General features: G+C 46.1%; 2 protein-coding genes across 2 annotated transcripts; both read right to left on the bottom strand.

The window, feature by feature from the left end:
- Positions 1–9,870: 9,870 nt before the first annotated feature.
- On the bottom strand, positions 9,871–11,115 carry LOC134205971 (uncharacterized). Its single transcript, XM_062681668.1, has one exon. It carries the CDS (start codon positions 11,113–11,115, stop codon positions 9,871–9,873), a length of 1,245 nt encoding a protein of 414 aa, XP_062537652.1.
- Positions 11,116–11,186: 71 nt separating this feature from the next.
- LOC134205970 (uncharacterized) lies at positions 11,187–14,697 on the bottom strand. Its single transcript, XM_062681667.1, has 2 exons — positions 14,287–14,697; positions 11,187–14,213 (listed from the first exon to the last, which is right to left on the bottom strand). The coding sequence occupies exons 1-2, from the start codon at positions 14,695–14,697 to the stop codon at positions 11,187–11,189; spliced, it is 3,438 nt and encodes a 1,145-aa protein (XP_062537651.1).
- Between the last annotated feature and the right edge of the window lie 6,569 nt (positions 14,698–21,266).

Here is a 21,266-nt window from a genome sequence, read left to right as displayed (position 1 = left end):
AGCGCCATATAAGGTTGGTGTCTTGGCTAAATGCGAGAAAGGCAGTATCACCACTCGGTGAATTAAGTTGGGTTTTTGCCTTTCATATAGCACTGTCACTAATTCGAGACTAAACACATAAATCGTATTCTAATTAATGATTTGAGTGTATCGCTTCTACGTGAAGTTAAACGATTTACAATGATATGGAAATGCTAATATCATCTTCCAAACTTAGACGTACATGTTCATGATAGAATAGGCAATAGATAGGCAGGCATGAAGAATGTTTTTACAGAAGTCGATTTGAAAGCGAGCGGAGGGCAATATTTCTCTGCTTTTTTCTCTTCGAGTTGCGACGAGACGGACGCATGGAGAAAACAGAACTGTGCCATAATGATCCTATTCGACTAGATGCTGATGTCATATTAAAAGTTTAGAGACAGAAATCTTCGATAGAAAACAAAACGACCCTTTCGGCCAAATGACCCATTCGGTCAAATGACCCATTCGGCCAAATGACCCATTCGGCCAAATGACCCTTTCGGCCTAATGAGCCATTCGACCGAACGACCCTTTTGGCCAAACGACCCTTTCGGCCAGGGAAGGGTTATTTGGCCGAAACCCATTCGGCCGAAAGCCATTTGGCCGAATGCCACTTGGCCGAAAGTTTTTTGACCGAATATACGATTTGACCGAACAGACCATTACGCCAAAAGTCATTTGGCCGAATGGGTCGTTGGCCGAAAGGGTCATTCGGCCGAAAGGGCCGTTTGTCGTTTGGCGCAAGGGTCGTTTGGCCGAGTAGATCGTTTTCCCGAATGGGTAGTTTGCCCGAATGGGTCTTTTGGCCGAATGCGTCGTTTGGCCGAATGGGTCATTTGGTCGAATGGGACATTTGGCAGAAAGGGTCATTAGGCCGAAAGGGTCGTTTGGCCGAAAGGGTCATTTGGCTGAAAGGGTCATTTGGCCGAAAAGGTCATTTGGCCGAAAGGAACATTCTCACTTCTCATTTCTCTCTTCTCGCTGTAAAAAGTGAGTAGTGAGACGTCACAGTAAGAAGTGAGAAATGAGGAAAGAGGATTGATACGTCTCACTTCTCACTCCTCATTTCTCGCTTCTCGCTATCAATATTGAGAAGCGCGAAGTGAGTAGTAAGACGTCTCAATACTCACTTCGCGCTTCACACTTTTCACAGTGAGAGGTTGTAACGGTTTATTCCGGTGGAGTCATCATAAAATTATCAGAATAGTGAAGACGAACAAATTCCGCTTAAAAACTTGGCTTTTGCGCCAATTCCTCGAAAGGAATTGTCAAGATTCATTTAAATTTGCCCAGCTTGCTAGTCGGCCACGTCGTGGTCCGAAAACCGTTATTGCGGAATCTGTTCTCTACACTTTCAATTTAACAATCGAGCCACAAACGCTTTATTCATTCCTCAAAACTATTCCGATTCAAACTATCTCACCACATTTATACACAATATTGAGTTGACACAGCAACTCCAAAGAACCGACCGCATTGCGCTGTGAATCAATAACAAACACTAATTTTCCGATCGCATTTACACATTTTCACTTAAACTTACGTCGGTTCCAGTTGTGCGTATGATACCACTCGCCCCTCTCAGCCACACCACATGTTGCAAAACAATTATGATAGGAATTCGACTGATCAGGGTAATTATGATACGTTTCGGCTATGCAGTCTCAGTAAACGATAATTGGTGTATTTCCATCACACATAACTAAAGCTGTGAAATGCACTCATGAACTACTAGCAGAAAATGGTCCTTACATAAATAAATTGGATCGGATCATGGCCAAATTCAAAAAATCCATCCTGAATTTGGAAATAAAACAAACGTTCCACAAGATCGATATCCTTCACCGATATTGTACCAAAAATGTGTCAACATTCCAGTCAAGCAATCGTCGATCGGTTCATTGATAGACAGGACATAGCATTTCGAAAACATCTGTATGCGAAGAACAAATCAACTTCCATCAAGCTTCGAAGAAACATCGATGAACCAATGAAACAACGAAATAGGATTGTGTTCAATTAAAAAGGCCGTTTATAATTCAACCACAGTCAGTGTGCCGAATGAAACGTTGCATTTACTGAGTCTTGGCCCCAAATTCGCATTACCACCGGCGGACCTCAACCAGGTCCAAATATACCCTAGCAGCACAATCCAGACCAATTTGGTTGCAGCAACTCATATGTGACTAGATTCATTCAGACAAAGATGTTCAGAACCGGAACAGATGTCGAGTCGTTAACGCGATAACAAACTACATACATGGGTTTTACAACATAATAAAACCACAGGACCCAATAGCTCGTTTTTGCTAATCGGCTATGAAAACTACAACTCGCTTCCTGAATAGAAACCCAGAAGTTTATATCCTGTCAGCAGACAAAGGCAACCGTGTACAAATCAGACTACATTTAAAAAATGAAAGCGCTGATTGACGATGAAGAGACGTACAGAAAGACCAACAGAGACCCAACAACAGGCTACCAGAGCAAAAACAACAATTTCATAAAAAGACTCAAGGATCTGAAACTCATCGATTACAGGACAGCAAGAACGCTCACCAGATACGACTCCGTTTGCCCAAGGATATACGGACAACCCAAGGCCCACAAACACAACTTGCCACTTCGTCCAGTGATACCAAATATTACAGCTCCAACATACATGTTAGCCAAGTTCGTCGCCGAGATTCTCCAAAGATCGATGATAAGCAAGTATTCCACTCCAAGTTCATTCAAGTTTTGCGAGAATGTCAACGGAATTACTCTTCCGGATGGATACGTCATGCTGTCTTTAGATGTCGTGTCGCTATTCACTAATGTCCCTCGAGAGCTAGTCAAACAAAGGAAAATAACAAGTTGCCTTTCCTAGACACGAAGGTGATAAGAAACTATGACCAAACATTAACGACTGAATGGTACACAAAAGAAATTGCTTCTGGGAGAATGCTGAATTGGTATTCCTTCCATTCCCCAAAATACAAACTTAATGTCGCAAACAATTTCATTCATCGCGTCAGCTCATTGTCCACCAATTGGAGCTATGGGACAATAAAATCGATCATCATACAGCACCTCACCAACAACAACTATCCTCGGACACTGGTAAACAGACTGTTCAATTTGTATGCGACTCGAAGAAACACCAGGCAACATCAGGAAGCATCAATCACCGAATCATCACCACCGATGTCCTCGCCAACTGTCCCAGACGCAGACAATGATCCAACAAGTTCCAGTCACATCCTAGCAGAAGACTCAGGAAACCGAGGAGACGAAGAAAACCGGCAGAATCCCACGGAGCAGCGAACAGATCCTGATTGCGTCGAACCTGAAATGACAACAAACGAAGAACAACAGAAACAGTACCGTTCCATACCATATGTTTATGGTTTGTCTGAACGAATCTCCCAAATCCTCTCCCACGACTAAGCCGACACCATAATAACATCTTCTTCTTCTTATTGGCATTACATCCCCACACTGGGACAGAGCCGCCTCGCAGCTTAGTGTTCATTAAGCATTTCCACAGTTATTAACTGCGAGGTTTCTAAGCCAAGTTACCATTTTTGCATTCGTATATCATGAGGCTAACATGATGATACTTTTATGCCCAGGGAAGTCGAGACAATTTCCAATCCGAAAATTGCCTAGACCGGCACCAGGAATCGAACCCAGCCACCCTCAGCATGGTCTTGCTTTGTAGCCGCGCGTCTTACCGCACGGCTAAGGAGGGACCATAATAACATGCAGACAATATAAAACAGTAAGAGACTATCACACTAGAGTAAAAGACCCGATAGACAAAATAGAGCAAAGCAAAGTTATATACAAAATTCCATGCAACGATTGCCCTCAATCGTATGTTGGAATGACTCAAAACAAACTAAAACCAAGATTGTATGGACATAAAACACATATTAAAAAATTAGAATACCTGTTAGATTTAGGACATACGAACATTGACACAGAAATTCTCTCATTGCGTGGGAAAACAGCATTAATAGGACATTGTATATAGATAACAACCACAGATTTGACTTAAGTAACACACAAATAATAGATAGAACCAACAAACCACACACAATCCCTTTCTTGGAGATGTGTCATATCACTAACACACCCAATACGGTAAATCATCGCACTGACGTTGGTAACCTAAGCTCAACATACGCAGCCGTGCTTCACTCTATTGGCGAAAAGCTTCAACGCAAATAAAAAGCTATAATCCCCCATTTTCAATTTCACAGTTAAAGTGCTAAAACTATACGGTGCCCACAAAACAAAAATAACAACACTTGTCATAAGACGAGTTTATACAGTCCCATTGAATTCCACCACTTAATTGTATCTTGACAGATATGTATTTCGACCTCAAAAGTAAGGCCGTCTTCAGTGTCTTGTACTTGACTCGACTTCGAGAGTCTGGGGCCCATTCTGGGGCCCTCCTTAGCCGTGCGGTCAGACGCGCGGCTACAAAGCAAGACCATGCTGAGGGTGGCTGGGTTCGATTCCCGGTGCCGGTCTAGGCAGTTTTCGGATTGGAAATTGTCTCGACTTCCCTGGGCATAAAAGTATCATCGTGCTAGCCTCATGATATACGAATGCAAAAATGGTTACCTGGCTTAGAAACCACGCAGTTAATAACTGTGGAAGTGCTTAATGAACACTAAGCTGCGAAGGCGGCTCTGTCCCAGTGTGGGGATGTAATGCCAATAAGAAGAAGAAGAAGAAGAAGAACCTGTTTGGCCAAATGTCCTATTCGGCCAAACGACCTTTCTAGCCAAATGACCCATTCGGCCTAATGACTCTTTCGGCTTAATGACCTTTTCGACAAAATGACCCATTCGGCCAAATGACTCATTCGGCCAAATGACCCATTCGGCCAAATGACCCTTTCGGCCAAATGACCCATTCGGCCAAATGACCCTTTCGGCCTAATGACCCATTCGGCCGAACGACCCTTTTGGCCAAACGACCCTTTCGGCTGAATGACTTTCGGCCAGGGAAGGGTTATTTGGCCGAAACCCATTCGGCCGAAAGCCGTTTGGCCGAATGCCACTAGGCCGAAAGATGTTTTGCCGAATATGCCATTTGGCCGAACAGACCATTAGGCCGAACGTAATTTGGCCGAATGGGTCGTTTGGCCGAAAGGGTTGTTAATATATAATTATTGGCCTTCTTTTCAAGCGTTATGGATCTTGTTAACAAAATTATGGATCATTTGGACAAAGTCATGGATCATATTACTGAAATTATGGATCATAATCACGATAAAAAATTGCGCAAATTTGATGTTTTGTGGATCAAAATATACTTTTTTATGGATCATTTTTAAAGATTTGTAGATCATTTGTCATACACTCATGAGAAAATAGCAGGAATGATATGGCTTTTCTTGATCATAATTAACGGAACATATTTTCCAATTGCTAAATTTCAGTCAATTTGATTAAATGCCTTTGATTCTCAATGTTGCATATGCACTAATACTTGCTAATACCGATCTCTATCGGGACAGAAAGTGTGTTTGATTGAGTATTTCTCGCGCTTAGAATCATAAGAACGTAGGTGGATAGATCATTGAATCAAGTGGTGGAATTGAATGGAATTGTATGAACTCGTCTTATGACAAGTAATGATATTCCACTAAAAGCTAAAAATAGTTGTCTTATTCGGGCAAGCGTTTAATTGATGTTAGTGTTTAGAAAGGCGCACTGCTGAAAATTCATCTCAACAAGTCGACGACGATATACTGACGCTATCGGTGCTTTGTGCAGCCGCTTTTCCAACAATTGTCGTTTGAAGCTCAGTGCACTTCCTCCTAAATCTAAACTCCGACACATCTGTTCAGCTTTTCAAGACCATTGGCTACTGGCTGGAACTCGCGGATATTCTGAACGATACCGAAAAGCCGTTCCTACTTCTGAGGAAGCATCATCTTACATGGCTAATCTATCGTTAACGGCCACGCTACACAGTATTTTATTTCCCGAGGTAAAGTAGGAGATGTTTTGGGGGATAGCTATGTGGTTAATATGCAGGTCATCTATGCCTTTCTTTGCTCATCTGACATCAAAGTCTAATTCTGCTTCTGTTTTTTCTACCAGTTTTTTTCTTGTCGTTTCCTGTACCATGAAGCTCTGGCCATCCGGAAGATGCTCCCTGACGAACCATAACTCAAGCACGACGCTACGCCAAACCAGACATGATGTCAAATACCCGGATGAGCAGCTGAAATAGCTCAAACCTAAATCCCATACCCGTCCGTCCTGAAATTACGTAATCTAACCTTGAGTAGCCACGAGTATCTTGATCTATGTGCTTCCCCTTACTAAACTATTGATGTTAGTGATATAGTTTATAAATATCATGAAGAATCTCGGCTCCGTTTAGTGTTATACACGCCTGAGCCTGTCTAATAAAATCCAATTGTGAGGCCACCAGGCCCGAATTATAAAATGTAGACATGATAAATGCTTGCAGATTCTGCGTAATGTCCGCTGATACACACCAAGTCTCACTGGCGTATAACAACACTGATTTTACAATTAATTGCATATTATTCGGCAACTCGGCCGTACGAAAACCATTTTTTTGTTAAATATCTTGGCTGTGCATATGCACAGCATATGTTTCGAAATGGACAAATTGATATGAAATTTGCGAAAAAGAATCCACGTGTCTTGGAGGGACTCGAACCCTCAACCTCCTACTCTCTAGATAGGCGTGATAACCCCTACACAACAAGACCACTTAAAGGTCACGTTTGCGGAAAAGCCATCAGTTTTCGTACGGCCGAGTTGCCGAATAATATGCAATTAATTGTAATCAAGTGTCGGTCTTTCACCGTCATTAGTCGTCTGAGTACACGCGACCGCTTACGTAAAAGGCAATCAAACTCATCAAATGCTTTAGCCAAGCAAGCCTTTGACACAGCATAGTGCGATTGAATTCGCATTCTATACCGTCCCGCCCAGACAGTTACTGGGGGCATGGAGTGCGATCCTCTCGTTTAATGAACAATGTGCACTCGCTTGGCTGTGGATATACAATAGTAAAGCGCATGTGGAGATTGGACAAATCAAGCATCCGAAAGATATTCAATTTGCAAAAAAGAGAGCTAACCGCGGTGGAGGTTGGTACTCGGATTCTGATGGCTTTTCCGCAAACGAGACCTTTAAGTGATCTTGTTGTGTAGGGGTTATCACGCCTATCTAGAGAGTAGGAGGTTGAGGGTTCGAGTCCCTCCAAGACACGTGGATTCTTTTTCGCAAATTTCATATCAATTTGTCCATTTCGAAACATATGCTGTGCATATGCACATCCAAGATATTTAACAAAAAAACTGATTTTGCGTTAGAGTTGATTATTTAAAATTTAGTGCGTTGACTGATCTGATTGGAATTCCATACATTTCGTAAACTCGCAAAAGCAGCCTTAGCCTTTTTGATCCGTGCTCCTATTTCGATCATGGTTCTAACTGGCTGCCAAGATACCGTTAAGTTGGAGGTGTTGTTTGTGTTTACATCCATCGATTTGGTCTTGTTGATGTTTTTTGAGGAGCGTTCGATCAGGTCGTTCAGCTTATACTGCCTATCAGAGCGCTGTTGTGCTAGTAGAGCAATATCATCAGCCAAGTCGAAGTCGTTTTAATGCTCCATAGTAATAGGCTGTCAGAGCAGTCCACGGTTTGTTAGACGGTCAATCGCACCCATCATGATCTCGTCGATTATGATGAGGAGCAGTAGCGACTACCTGGATGGAGACAGACAAAGCTCCGTTATGCAGGACTCTGCACGTAAAAGCTTCGTACTGCGCCTCGATGAGGTTTTATCCGGAATTTATCCGGAACTCCCTTGCGTCTAAGGGCGTTCCACAGATTTTCGTGGTTCAGACGATTGAATGCTTTTTCATAGTCAATGAATACCAGGTAGAAGGACTCTTGGAATTTGTTGACTTGCTCCAGAACCATTCAGAGCGTGACAATATGGTCCACAAATGATCTTGCTAGGCGGAATCCTGTCTGCTGCCGTCGGAGAGTCGAATCTATTTTCTCTTGAGTCCGATTTAGGATAACTGTTGGGAATCTTCCCGTTTGCACCCGCGGAAACTTATTCGGAACGCGAATTGATACAGTTTGTGATACGGTCACTAGCGAAATTTATTTCCACCGAAAAACAGTTAATTGTGGACTGTAAATAACTTTATTGCTGTACGAGGTCGTACGGTCGACCGATAGCAACACCGGCGGCGGTTGGGAGATAACTAACTATCGCTACCTATCAGTGATGCTGCGAGAGCGCATCACTGATCGCCTATCTCTCGGTTCGCACATATCAGCTGGTTTTCGCATTTTTGCACATCGCACGGCCGTCGCTACGCAGCTGAGTGCTTCACAGTGGCGTACCGTGTTTGTGCCCTTACTTGCTTTAACATTCCGGCCGCCTTGAGTTTACTCGAAATAATTAAAACTAATTTACATTATAACTACTTCAATAGTTCAAAAACAACAAACAACAAGACCAACTCTCGACGACTTCAACCTCGATCACTTTCTTGTCCTCCCGTGAGGTGAGCTTGACCGTCCATCAAGTCAGGCTTCTGCTACTAATCTTCCTGTCCTTGTTCGCTGATCTCCATTGTTCCTGATGACTTCCGCCAGCACCGCTGTTTACGCACTTCCACTGCGCCGATGGAATCGCTCCTCCGTGTCCTGTCGAAGAAGAAAACGACTTGATTCCGGAACACAAACTGAAGATGGGAAACATAACTTGGCTGTCGCCCCCTGGCGATAACAGACGAAAACTCTCTGCGCTTGCCAAAGTGTGCCCCAATGGGGGCGTGAGATACTTAGTGGAAGTCGTGTTGCAGTGAACCAGCTTTCATCCAGGATTGCACTCGAGGTACTCCGAGGCGGACGTCGATCAGAGCTATCTGTGTCGAGTTGTTGATCCTGAGAAGGGAAATCGATTGGCTTCCGAAATACTTCTTAATACTAACGAAACGTAACTTGGTATGCGGCCCCTGGCATAGCCCACATGGTATGTCACTGTCCGCCATTTTGCCCTAAATGGAGCCATACTTAGCTGATTTGATCTTCAATGATTCTAATGATGACCGCATATCAGAAAATCGATGTTGATCAACATCTGTCAAAACAAAACAGCGATTTGGATCCGAATTCAAGAATGGAGAATTGTATCAAGTAACTTGCGCATCGCCCCCTCAGCGGATGTGGCTGGATTGCCACTATAATGCCAGCGGTTGCCCCAAATGGGGGCGTACATAACTTTGTTGTAGATTGATGATGAGGCTATGACGTATTCTGGAACAGATGACGGTTCCTCCCAGGCTTGGTGAATTCTGTTAAGGGAGAACGCATCAGAATGTTCCCGGAGTTGCAGTAGACATATACATAACTTTGGGGTTGCCCCCAGGCAGTAGCGACGGTTTGTATCGCTGGATGCCTTAAGATGCCCCGTACGGGGGCGAAAAATACTTATTGCTGGCGTGTTGATTCATCGGTCTGGTTGTCCCTGATGGGCAGAATACAAATTTTGGAGATTGCCCGGCGATATTGACCCTCCTTTGTGCGAACGGTGACAACCCTCACGTTTCCATCTTGCCCTGGATGGATCTCGGTCACGCGTCCCAGTCGCCACTTGAGAGGTGGAATATTATCCTCTTTCAATAGAACCATAGTTCCGACGTTCAAGTTGTTCCGGTGCTTTGTCCACTTGTTGCGACTCTGAAGATTCGAACCGCTGCATCATATGCCACCTGGAGAGTCTGTTCTCCGGTAGCTCCAGAAGTCTAGGCTCGGGCATCGCAGGCAGTGAACGGACGCTACACCAGGAAATGGCCTGGAGTTAATGCTTCCAAATCGTTCGGATCGTTGCTAAGCGGAATCAAAGGTCTCGAATTGCGGCATGGCTCTATTTGAGCTACGACGGTGTGCATCTCATCAGGTTTCAGCATCCTGTTACCAATGACCCTTTTCATATGGCCCTTCAGCGATTTCACCGCAGCTTCCCACAAGCCGCCAAAATTGGGTAACTTGGCCGGTATGAATTTGAACGTTATCGAGTCTCTTGAGGTTTCTGCGCAAAGCTGCTCTTGAAGTTGCTGTCGCTGAAACATGCGGTCTAACTCACTCAGCTGCCTCCGTGCTCCAACGAAATTTGTCGCATTGTCACAGTAGATTTCGATTGGTTTCCCACGTCTGGCGACGAATCTTCTCAGAGCGGCAAGGAATGCTTCTGTAGTTAGGTCCATAACTACCTCGATGTGTACGGCTTTGCACGCCATGCAAACGAACACGCAGAGGTAACATTTCACAGGAGCGCCTTTCCTCGTTGCAGGCTGCAGTTCGAAGGGTCCACAGTAGTCAATTCCCACCCGTTGGAAGGCAGGAGCAGGCGAAACTCTCTCAATCGGCAAATCTCCCATCAGCTGCTCGTGAACCGTTGGTTTCGCTCTAAAACATTTGACGCATTCATGCGTCACCCTTTTGGCCAAGTTTCTCACACTCAGTGGCCAGAATCTTTCCCGTATGCAGGATATCATCAACTGAGGCCCTGCATGGAGCAGTCGGTGATGGTAGTCGATTACGATTAGCTTCGTTAAAGGATGGCGGCTATCCAGGATAATCGGGTGTCTACGCCCTCGCGAAACTGGAGCATTTCCAAGCCGGCCGCCAACGCATAGTGTCCCATCAACCATTATCGGGTTGAGGTTTCGGAGCTTCGATGTTGTTCTGACTTCATTTTTTGACGCAAGATCAGACAATTCCAGCGGAAAGCATTCCGATTGGGCGAGTTGCACCAAAACTAGTAATGCTGCTTCGTGTTCGGCGGCTGTTATGATGCCGCACCTTCGCTGAAATTTGTTTCGGGGTTTGCAGTTGAACGAGAACCGACGGATCCAAGCAGTTATGCGTATAGTATTCAGCAGAGTCGATCGCAACGTGAAGATTTCATTCGGAGGCATAATCTGAAGAACGGCTGACAGTAGCGGTCTTTCCTCCAGGGTCACCGAATCGAATTGCTGTTCTGGAGCCAGCGTGCTTACTGGCCAATACTGTGTATCCATTTTCAACCAAACTGGACCAGTCCACCACAGGGAACTGTCCGCTATTTGAGCTGAAGTTGCTTCTCTCGAAATCATATCCGCAGGATTCTCGACCCAGGAGCATGGTTCCAAGCACCATCCTTTGTGGTGTGCTGTATCTCCGATACACGGTTGGCCACGAAAGCTTGCCAGCTTGACGGGTGTGAGGAAATCCAGCATTTGACAATTGTAGAATCAATCCAGAAGAATGACTTCGCTTCAATCGCCATACTGGTTGAGACATATTCGTACAAGTGCGCCAACAGTAGCGCTGCAGATAGCTCCAGCCTGGGCGTGGACTGCCTTTTCTTTCTTCTGCTGAGATCCTCCAATGGCGCAATCTTAGATTTTGCCATCAGCAGGTTGACGGTAATATTTCCGTTTCGGTCCATACAGCGCAAATAAACCGCTGCACCGTACGCCTTATCGCTTGCATCGCTGAATCCATGGAACTCGCACGAGATAATATCTTTACCTAAACCGATCCACCGAGGAACAGATACCGTGTCCAACTCTCGAAGATTGGTTTTGAACTCCAACCATCGTGACTGAAGTTCTTCGCTGAGTGGCTCATCCCACGAGTATTTTCCCTTCCACAACTCTTGAAGGAATATTTTCCCCTGGACCACCACCGGACCAACTAACCCATATGGATCAAACAAACGAGCTATCTCTGATAGCACCACACGGTGCGTGATTGGCCCACTTGGCCTCAAATCAGGAACTTTGATCCATAGCGTGTCGGTAGCTGGCTCCCAGGTAATGCCCAGCGTCTTGACAGTTGTCTTCTCGTCCAAGTCCAGAAGTTCACGATCGTCTCTCAGATGGGAAGGAATCGTTCTCAAAATCTGCGAATTGTTGGAATTCCACTTTCTCAGGTTGAATCCTGACCCCTTCAGAAGCTCCAGAACTTCCTTGCACAGTAGAATGCCTTCTTCGATTGTATTCGATCCTGCTAGCATGTCATCCACATAGAAGCTCCGTTTGACCACCCTAGATCCAACGGGATAGCGATCCGCTCCTTCTTCGGCACACTGGTTTAGGCACCGAGTAGCCAGGTAGGGTGCTGATGACGTACCATACGTCTCAGTGGTGAGCTTAAACGTCCGCAATGGCTCCTGGGACGTATTTCTCCAGAATATTTTGTGCAGCTGCTGATCCTGCTCGCTTTGCCATACCATCCGGTGGTGCGGGATATAATATTCCTGAGTAGAAACTTCATCTTCGCTGCCGTTTACGACTTCTTGCATGTGACCCATTTGCAAGTATTCGTGCATGAAAGCTGTGTATAGCGCCTTCATTTCTGTGTTGGCGTCCAACCGTTTCTCCATTGACAGGAAACGTTTCTTCGCTATCAGCTTCGATTTTCCCAACTTCTCGATCATGTTCTTTCTCTTCGGCAGCGTTACTCGAAATTTGCCATCTGAATCTCTGGTAGTTGTCTCCTTAAAAATAGCTTCGCATGCAGACTCCTCGATGGACAGACAGCTCTTCGTGCGACATGATTCCAGCTCCCAGAACCTCGCTAGTTCCTCACGGAGTTCTTCCGTAGTCACAGGCGCAGATGCTACCGTGTTGTAGCTGACCACAGAGGCATCTGGAATACTTCCGGCAACAATCCATCCCAGCTGTGTGTTCCGAAGAATCAATCCCGAACCAGGGAGCTTTCGCTGTGAGTCCAACAGGAGGTCGTAGAAGATAACCGCACCCAAAATCACGTCAACCGCCCCAGACTCGTTGAAGTTTGGATCCGCCAAAGAAATTCCCTCCGGTAAATGACACGAGGAAATATCGAAGCTTTGCTGCGGCAGGTTCGACGTAATCTTCGACAGCACATAGAACTTCAGTTCACACGACACGTACGACGAATTGCACGAAGAAATTGTAGCTAACACTGCTTGCTTGCTGACAGACGAACAACCACCCACACCTTTTTTCACAGGCAAATTTTCTCGATCTCGCTGGAACTTCAACTTCTGAGACAACGACTCGGACATAATACAGATCTGTGAACCGTTGTCCAGCAAAGCGCGCGCAAATACGGTGTTTCCGTGACGATCACCAAGTTTTACGATAGCGATAGACAGAAGCGCAATGCTTGACTGATGGTGTGTTTCGGATGTTGTAGCAGTGTGGTGTATTGTAGGAGTATTGGTGGGAGGTATCAAGCGTACATACTGCGAAGATGTACTTGGTGTTTGTGTAGGCTGTGGGTTGTTGTGTGAATTGTTCCGGGTTTGGGCCTGATATGAGTGCTGTGACGGTGGGTTCGCGACTTGAGGTCTCTTCGTTTGGACTTGGGAGGAGGGTTGGCTTGAAGCTTGCTCCTGGCTCACCGGAGCGACGTATGGATGAAGCATATAATGATGATTTCCTCCGCATTTGCCACAAGCAGACCTCGAACAATCCATGACAAAGTGTCCAGATCGCAGACACTGCAGACACAATCCAAGCTTCCGCACGATCATCTTCCTATCGATGACCTTCATTTTCCCGAAGCGTCTACACTGCTCAATGGAATGCGATCCACCGTTGCAGACTTGGCAAATCGCATCAGATGACACTGCAGCATGAACCACTTGACTCTTAACCGGCCTCTTGAACTCGATGCTCCTTCGCGCTGACGTGGACTGAAGAATAGCACAGTGTTTTTCCAGGAACTCCACCATAGGCTTGTACGATGGAATGTCCTTCGAACTGTGGTGCGTTTCCCAGTGTCGCATCGTATCGTCATCAAGCTTCTGGGAAAGCATGAACGCGAGTAGCGTACCCCAGTTGTCGGTAATGTCTCCTAGCTTCTCCAGCTGCTGCAAATTGACCCTAAATGTCGTTAGGAGATGATTCAATCCCTGATAGTCTTCCACCTTCATCGGAGCAACCGCGAAAATGGCTCTCAAGTGTTCTTGAGCAATCAGCTTGTGATTCTCGTATTTGGCCTCCAGAGTGGTCCAAGCAAGGGCATAGTTTGCAGAGCTGACCTGGATTTGGTTGATCTGGAGTTGAGCTTCATCCTTCAATGACGTTCGAAGATAGTTGAACTTGTCAATGCAATTCAACTGATTGTTGTCATGGATCAATGACTTGAAATTGTCCCGGAAGTTGATCCATTCAGAAAGCTTGCTAGAGAAAGTGGGCAGCTTCAGCTCTGGATACATATCCGTTATGGTTGACACGCTTGACCACCGTTTGCCGTGCTGACACATCTCCAGCGTTTCCGACCGTCTTCGAAAATAACTGCTGCTTCAGCCTGAAATATTTATTCTCGAACTCTTTAAAGATTTCTTCGTTTTCCCTCTTCCGAGCCTCAGCCATGTCCTGCGGTCTACTTTCACCGGATTCATCCTTAGCTGCATCCTGTATATCCAGATCGTCGGTTTGAACCTCAATTTGTACTCGCACTTCACAATACTTGTCGTACACTTCGTCAAGTTTCTGCATGCGAAACTGCACTACGCACTTATCACGCACTTCGTCATACGTTTCCAAGAACTCCTCAATGTTCTCCATAGTAATCCACGCATGACGCTCCTGCTTCACAAGAGCTCGTAAATCGGACACTGGCATTTTGCTTGAATCACTTCACTTCAAAATTCACAACTCACTCCCGAGACCTCAAGCGACCGAGCGAATTGACAAAGACAGGCAAAAATTGTCAAAAGTGAATAATCACTTCCCAGCAATCTCAAGTGCCTTCAAAAGGCAATAAATCATAAAACCGGAGAATCACAACTTATTCCCCACTGGAGCTGTACTGGGTATGTACAACTTGCATGCAATTTTATGCTCCACACGAGCATGAAACAATCTACCTCAGTAGAGTTTCTATGTCTGGTGACAAAATAAATCAATCCAGACACCTCAACCACACAATCTCTCACACAGGCTACTTATCTCGTATCGGCGATCTCCAGATGTCCACCCCAGGCCCTGGGCTCGGTTACGTTGGTCCACAAAAGGCGAGCAATCCTTCCGATCCTCTGATTGTCTGCAGCAACCAAACACAACACTCCAAAAGGCCACACAGGCGACGGCAAAGAATCACCTAAGCAGTTTCCTTTTCAACACACGGGTCTCTACCCGGTCAATTAAACCACTTTTACGATGGCGTTCCGCGCCAAAAAAAACAAAGTACCGAACAATTAGCAATCGGTATATTGTCCGCAGTAGCTCGATGGCCGATATCACACACAATTCACGCACTGAAATTGCTCAACGGGCCCGACAAATCCGGCTCGGCGGGACCAAAATGTTGGGAATCTTCCCGTTTGCACCCGCGGAAACTTATTCGGAACGCGAATTGATACAGTTTGTGATACGGTCACTAGCGAAATTTATTTCCACCGAAAAACACTTGATTGTGGACTGTAAATAACTTTATTGCTGTACGAGGTCGTATGGTCGACCGATAGCAACACCGGCGGCGGTTGGGAGATAACTAACTATCGCTACCTATCAGTGATGCTGCGAGAGCGCATCACTGATCGCCTATCTCTCGGTTCGCACATATCAGCTGGTTTTCGCATTTTTGCACATCGCACGGCCGTCGCTACGCAGCTGAGTGCTTCACAGTGGCGTACCGTGTTTGTGCCCTTACTTGCTTTAACAATAACTTTGCACAGAACTTTGAGAATATTGCACAGTAACACGATGCCTCGCCGACTGTCGCACACAGCCAGTTCCCCTTTTTTGGGACCTTCACTAAGACGCCCTACATCCAGTTCGCCGGAAAAGTTATAAAAGATATTGCAGAATAGTTGATGCAACATTTGCGCAGATAGCATGGGGTCAGTTTTGAGCATCTCTGCTGAAATGCGATCGAGCTTTGTTGGACTTCATGCTACGGATGGCTGCTTCAATCTCCTCCTGGGTTGACGCGGGTAATCCGTCACGCCCTTGGTCGAGATGTTGATGGTTGGTCGGGCATCGAAACTTGAAGAAGTTGTTCGAAATGCTCGAACCAACCTTTCAGCTGATCAGTTGGGTCGGTGAGTAACTGACCTGTCGCATCTCTCACCGGCATCCTCGGATTCATCCTTGCTCCACTCAGGCGTCGTGAGATATAGTAGAGGAGGCGAAAATCGCCAGTTCCGTTTGCAGCAGCGTTTAACTTCCTTTTCTAGAGCCGAATACCGTTGACAACACTCGTACTTGGCTGCTCTGGTTCTTGCCCGCTCTATCGCGGCCTTTGCTTCTCTACGCTCCTCTATTTTCGCCAGGTTGCATCCGTAATCCACTCCTTCCGCTGAGTGCGCAGCTCACCCAGGTTGTTCTCGCTTGTTTCGATAAAGGCATTCTTGATGGCCGTCCACTGCTCTTCTACGCTGCCACCTTCCGGAACATCCACTGCCCGAGTTCCAAGTTCTTCAATGAACGATCTCTTCACAGCTGGATCTTCTAGTCGGCGTGTGTTGAATCGCCGTCCCAGTCTTTTCTCCCGCCGCTGAATCCGAGCAATGCGTAATCGGATCTCGCCAATTAAAAGGTGATGGTCAGACGTCAGCGCTGCGTTTATTCCGGACATCAAGAAGGCTCCGTCTCCATTTTCGGCTGACGACGAGTTACCTTGCTGAGCTAACGTTAAACATTATTATTATTTATTCAGACTAAGGCTGAAGTGGCCTGTGCGGTATATAAGAGTCTTCTCCATTCGGCTCGGTCCATGGCTACACGTCGCCAACCACGCAGTCTACGGAGGGTCCGCAAGTCATCTTCCACCTGATCGATCCACCTTGCCCGCTGCGCACCTCGCCTTCTTGTTCCCGTCGGATCGTTGTCGAGAACCATTTTCACCGGGTTACTGTCCGACATTCTGGCTACGTGCCCGGCCCACCGCAGTCGTCCGATTTTCGCGGTGTGAACGATGGATGGTTCTCCCAACAGCTGATGCAACTCGTGGTTCATTCGCCTCCTCCACGTACCGTCCGCCATCTGCAACCCACCATAGATGGTACGCAGCACTTTCCTTTCGAAAACTCCGAGTGCGTGTTGGTCCTCCACGAGCATCGTCCAGGTCTAGTGTCCGTAGAGGACTACCGGTCTAATGAGCGTTTTGTAGATTGTCAGTTTGGTACGGCGGCGAACTCTATTCGATCGGAGCGTCTTGCGGAGTCCAAAGTACGTACGATTTCCAGCCACTATGCGTCTCCGAATTTCTCTGCTGGTATCATTTTCGGCAGTCACCAGTGGGCCCAAGTACACAAATTCCTCTACCACCTCGATTTCGTCACCACCGATGCAAACTCGCGGTGGTGGCTCATATGGCAGCAGACAGGTTTCCGGTGGGCTTCGTGGCCGTGCGGTTAGCGACGTCATTCGTCTTAACGCATGGGCTATGGAGTGTGGGTTCGATTCCCGCTCCGGTAAGGAGGAAACTTTTTGTGATCGAAAAATTCTCCACCGGACCACTGGTTGTTATGTGTCCTGTCCGTTGTCTCATGCTAGGTGTTAAGTGTTCAGTCTGTACGACCTCTGGTCTAAGACGGTGTTCCTGTCTTTCAAAAATATTGTCGTCTCTTGAACCTCTTCCTATCATGTACTTTGTCTTCGACGGTGGAGCGTTCGCCCATAAAACCCGCCTGGTACTGCCCCACGAAATCCCTTGCAGTTGATGCTAGTCGACGGCATACAATTTGGGAGAGTACCTTGTAGGCGGCGTTCAGCAATGTGATTGCGCGGTAGTTGCTACAATCTAGCTTATCGCCCTTTTTGTAGATGGGACACACGACATCTTCCATCCACTCCTGCGGCAAAACTTCCTCCCCCCAAATCTTGGTAATGACCCAGTGCAGCGCTCTAGCCAGTGCCTTACCACCGTGTTTAAGCCCTAGCAGCACACATGTTCCACATAAGTTACTGCTACTTATATGTGACCGGATTCAGTCACAATTAAGTTGCTGCAACCATTTTTGTCTGACTTGTGCTGCTCGGGAGTAGTTCTCCTGGTAGTTGGTCAACCCCAGGGGCTTTGTTGTTCTTCAGCCGGCCAATCTCCTCCTGGATTTCCTGGAGATCCGGAGCCGGTAAAATTATGTCCTGCACGCGTTCTCCCAGGTTCTTCGTCTGCCACATCGCCATTCAGGTGTTCTTAGTAGGTGTTCAACGTTAAACATCCCATGTTCCAATTCGTGTCCTTTATTTCATGCCAAAAGTCGTCGCCGCTGTATCAGTTCTCGATCTTTCTTCGTTGGTTTCCCAAACGGTTTGTTAAGTTTCGGGAGCAGTAGGTTGTTGGCCTAAGGTCCCTATCCACCGGGATGGGGCTGATATTTTAGATATAGCTTCCGGGGAAAAGAATTTCGCACTCAGCCGCTAGATGCCAGAACAGACGCTGTTGGTGCCGCACCTCCTTGGTGAACAGACGCTCGATCAGTCGGGTCAAATTTGTTTAAAGTCCCACCCAACACCTGGACTAGGCTAATGCCTTCGATAGGGCCTGCTTGCGGTTACTTGTAGCTTTTTATTGAAGTTCAACAGAGCCCACTGTCAAACTCAGGACGCATCCTTTCACTTTAGCTGATGTCAGAAGGACAACAGTGCCCAGGCTACACTACCAGCTAAGTACGCAGCCCTGGCGGTCAGTTGTCATCGAAAGACCCGTGGAAGCGTGAGTATTGGAGCTTGTGAGTTATGACCAGAGCTATGTTTGACGCTCCTTCCCAGATGTCGCCTCACCATTTCGTAGCCCAGTAGTTTTGTGTAAAAAGCCCTTTAAAATTTGAACTCTTTATAGTGATTTTTCTCATTTTCCGTCTCTTCCACGAAGTTGTTAAACAGGCAAAATTACCCGTTTTTGCTGAACATTGTAAAATTCCATCTTACATACAACAAATTTTACCTTCAAATTATACATATTTTTAAAGGTATTTCCACTTGTAATTCCAAAAAGTCGCAAATTTCTTCAATGCTAAAAATCACAAATTTCATCTTTCTACTGACATTGAAAACTTTTGTCGACAAGAGCCTTCTCGATTGTTGTGTTGAAAACTATTCTTACTAGTTTGACAACTTTGTAGAAGAGACGGAAAATGTAAAAAAAAATCATTAGAACACTGTGCGCTATAGCCCGCAGCTATTGCGGACCATTATTTGTTAATTTCACTTCATTTCGGCCAAACTCCCCAACCTTAGAGGTTTGTGCAAGGCATCATCTTTGTTGAGTCATCGAAAGCGAAAAAACGCCAATGCTTTCTATACCTACCACGCTTAGGTCGAAGCATGCCTCAATTCGCGGCGAACCACCCTACTGACCAGTAACCCAAACGAATGCTGAATGGAATATTGATCCCTAACGTTGCTATCCGGAACTCCCACGAAGCACTTCATTTCTTACCCTGTTTCTGGTACTTTCTGTCTCTCATTCTACTGATCTAGAATTTGTTCAGTGTTCAAGTCAATTTCAAGTTCAGTGAGCCTTCCATAACGTCATCTGGTGATCACCTCAAAGGGTCTGCCCAAATTAAGAAGATTGAATATTGGAATTAATCAAACAATGCTTATCACAAATAGACAGACAGAACCTACAGAAACCATCAATCAGTGCCGTGTTGTATAAGCTTAATAATATCCAGCCCTTTATACACCTGGTACAATTCGTGATTCATGCGACGCCGCCAGATACCGTTCTCCTGTTTACCGCCGAGTATTGTCCGCAGCACCTTACGCTCAAACACTCCGAGAGCTCTCCGATCAGCCTCCTTGAACGTCCATGTCTCATGGCCGTATAAAGCCACCGGAAGAATCAGAGTAGTATACAGCGCGAGTTTTGTTTTCGTTTGCAGACTACGGGACTTAAGCTGGTTACGAAGTCCGTAATAAGCCCTATTTGCAGCTGCAATACGCCTTTTCACCTAGCGGGTAACATCATTATCGCACGTCACTAATGTTCCAAGATACACAAATTATTCTACCACTTCAAATTTTTCACCATCCAGCACTATTTCGCTACCACCACCACTAATGAACCCACGTTGATTGTCAGCGACCATGTACTTCGTTTTGCTGGTATTGATCGTGAGTCCAATCCTCGCTGTCTCCCTCTTAAAAGGCGCAAAAGCCTCTTCCACGGCACAGCGATCAATTCCGATAATATCGATATCGTCCGCAAATCCCAGGAGCATATGCGATTTTGTGATAATGGTACCGCTTCTTTGCACACCAGCTCTCCTAATCGCTCCCTCGAGCGATATATTGAACAGTAGGTTCGAGTAGTGAACTGTTACGCAGATTTAAGTACCTGGTCACCGATTTGAAGAAAGGTCGTTTGGCTGAATGCCAATAGGCCGAAAGGGCCATTTGGCCGAACGGGTCACTTGGCCGAAAGGGTCATTTAACCGAGAGGGTAATCACTTCGCGAGAGGGTAATCACAGTGAGAAGTGAGAAATGAGAATTGAGAATTCTCTCTTCTTACTCCTAATTTCTCACTTTTCGAATGACTTCTTCTTCTTCTTACGGCTAAGGAGGGCCCTCGAATGACCTATTCGGCCAAATTACCCTTTCGGCCAAATGACCATTTCGATGAAACGACCCTTTGGCCAAACCCCCTTTCGGCCGAATGGCCCTTTCGGCCAAACGACTCTTTCGGTAAAATGACCCTTTCGGTCAAACGAGCCTTTCAGCCAAATGACCTTTTCGGCCTAATGACCATTTCGGCCAAACGACCCTTTCGGCCTAATAACCATTTCGGCCGAATGACCCTTTCGGCCGAATGAACCTTTCGGCCAAATGACCCTTTCGGTCAAACGACCATTTAAGTCAAATGACTTTTTCGGCCAAATGACTCTCTCGGCCAAATGACCCTTCCGGCCAAATGACCCTTTTGGCCAAGCGACCCCTTCGGCCAAACGATCATTTCTGCCAAACGACCCTTTCGGCCAAACGACTTTTGCGGCCAAACAACCCTTTCGGCCTAATAATCTGTTCGGCCAAATGATATATTCGGCCAAACAACTTTCAGCCTAGTAGCATTCGGCCAAACGATCCTTCCCTCACCAATTTGGACGCCAGTTTGTCTGCAATGTTGAGGTTTCGGCAGAGTTGTGATTATCCTCCGAGAATCTGGCGATATACGTTCATAAATTCGACGATACCCCTCCAAGTATCCGGTAATCGACTTCGCAAATTTGCGATAGCCTTC

The sequence above is a fragment of the Armigeres subalbatus genome, chromosome 1 (assembly GCF_024139115.2).
Source record: "Armigeres subalbatus isolate Guangzhou_Male chromosome 1, GZ_Asu_2, whole genome shotgun sequence".
NCBI lineage: Eukaryota > Metazoa > Arthropoda > Insecta > Diptera > Culicidae > Armigeres > Armigeres subalbatus.
Note: the sequence above shows the minus strand (reverse complement) of the source record. Positions and strands in the feature narration are given on the sequence as shown.

Coding starts and splice junctions, on each gene's coding strand:
- LOC134205971 (XM_062681668.1), bottom strand. CDS start 11,115: ATGGATACACAGTATTGGCCAGTAAGCACGCTGGCTCCAGAACAGCAA.
- LOC134205970 (XM_062681667.1), bottom strand. CDS start 14,697: ATGCCAGTGTCCGATTTACGAGCTCTTGTGAAGCAGGAGCGTCATGCG. Junction 14,214..14,286: donor GTGTCAACCATAACGGATAT/GTATCCAGAGCT, acceptor GACAATTTCAAG/TCATTGATCCATGACAACAA.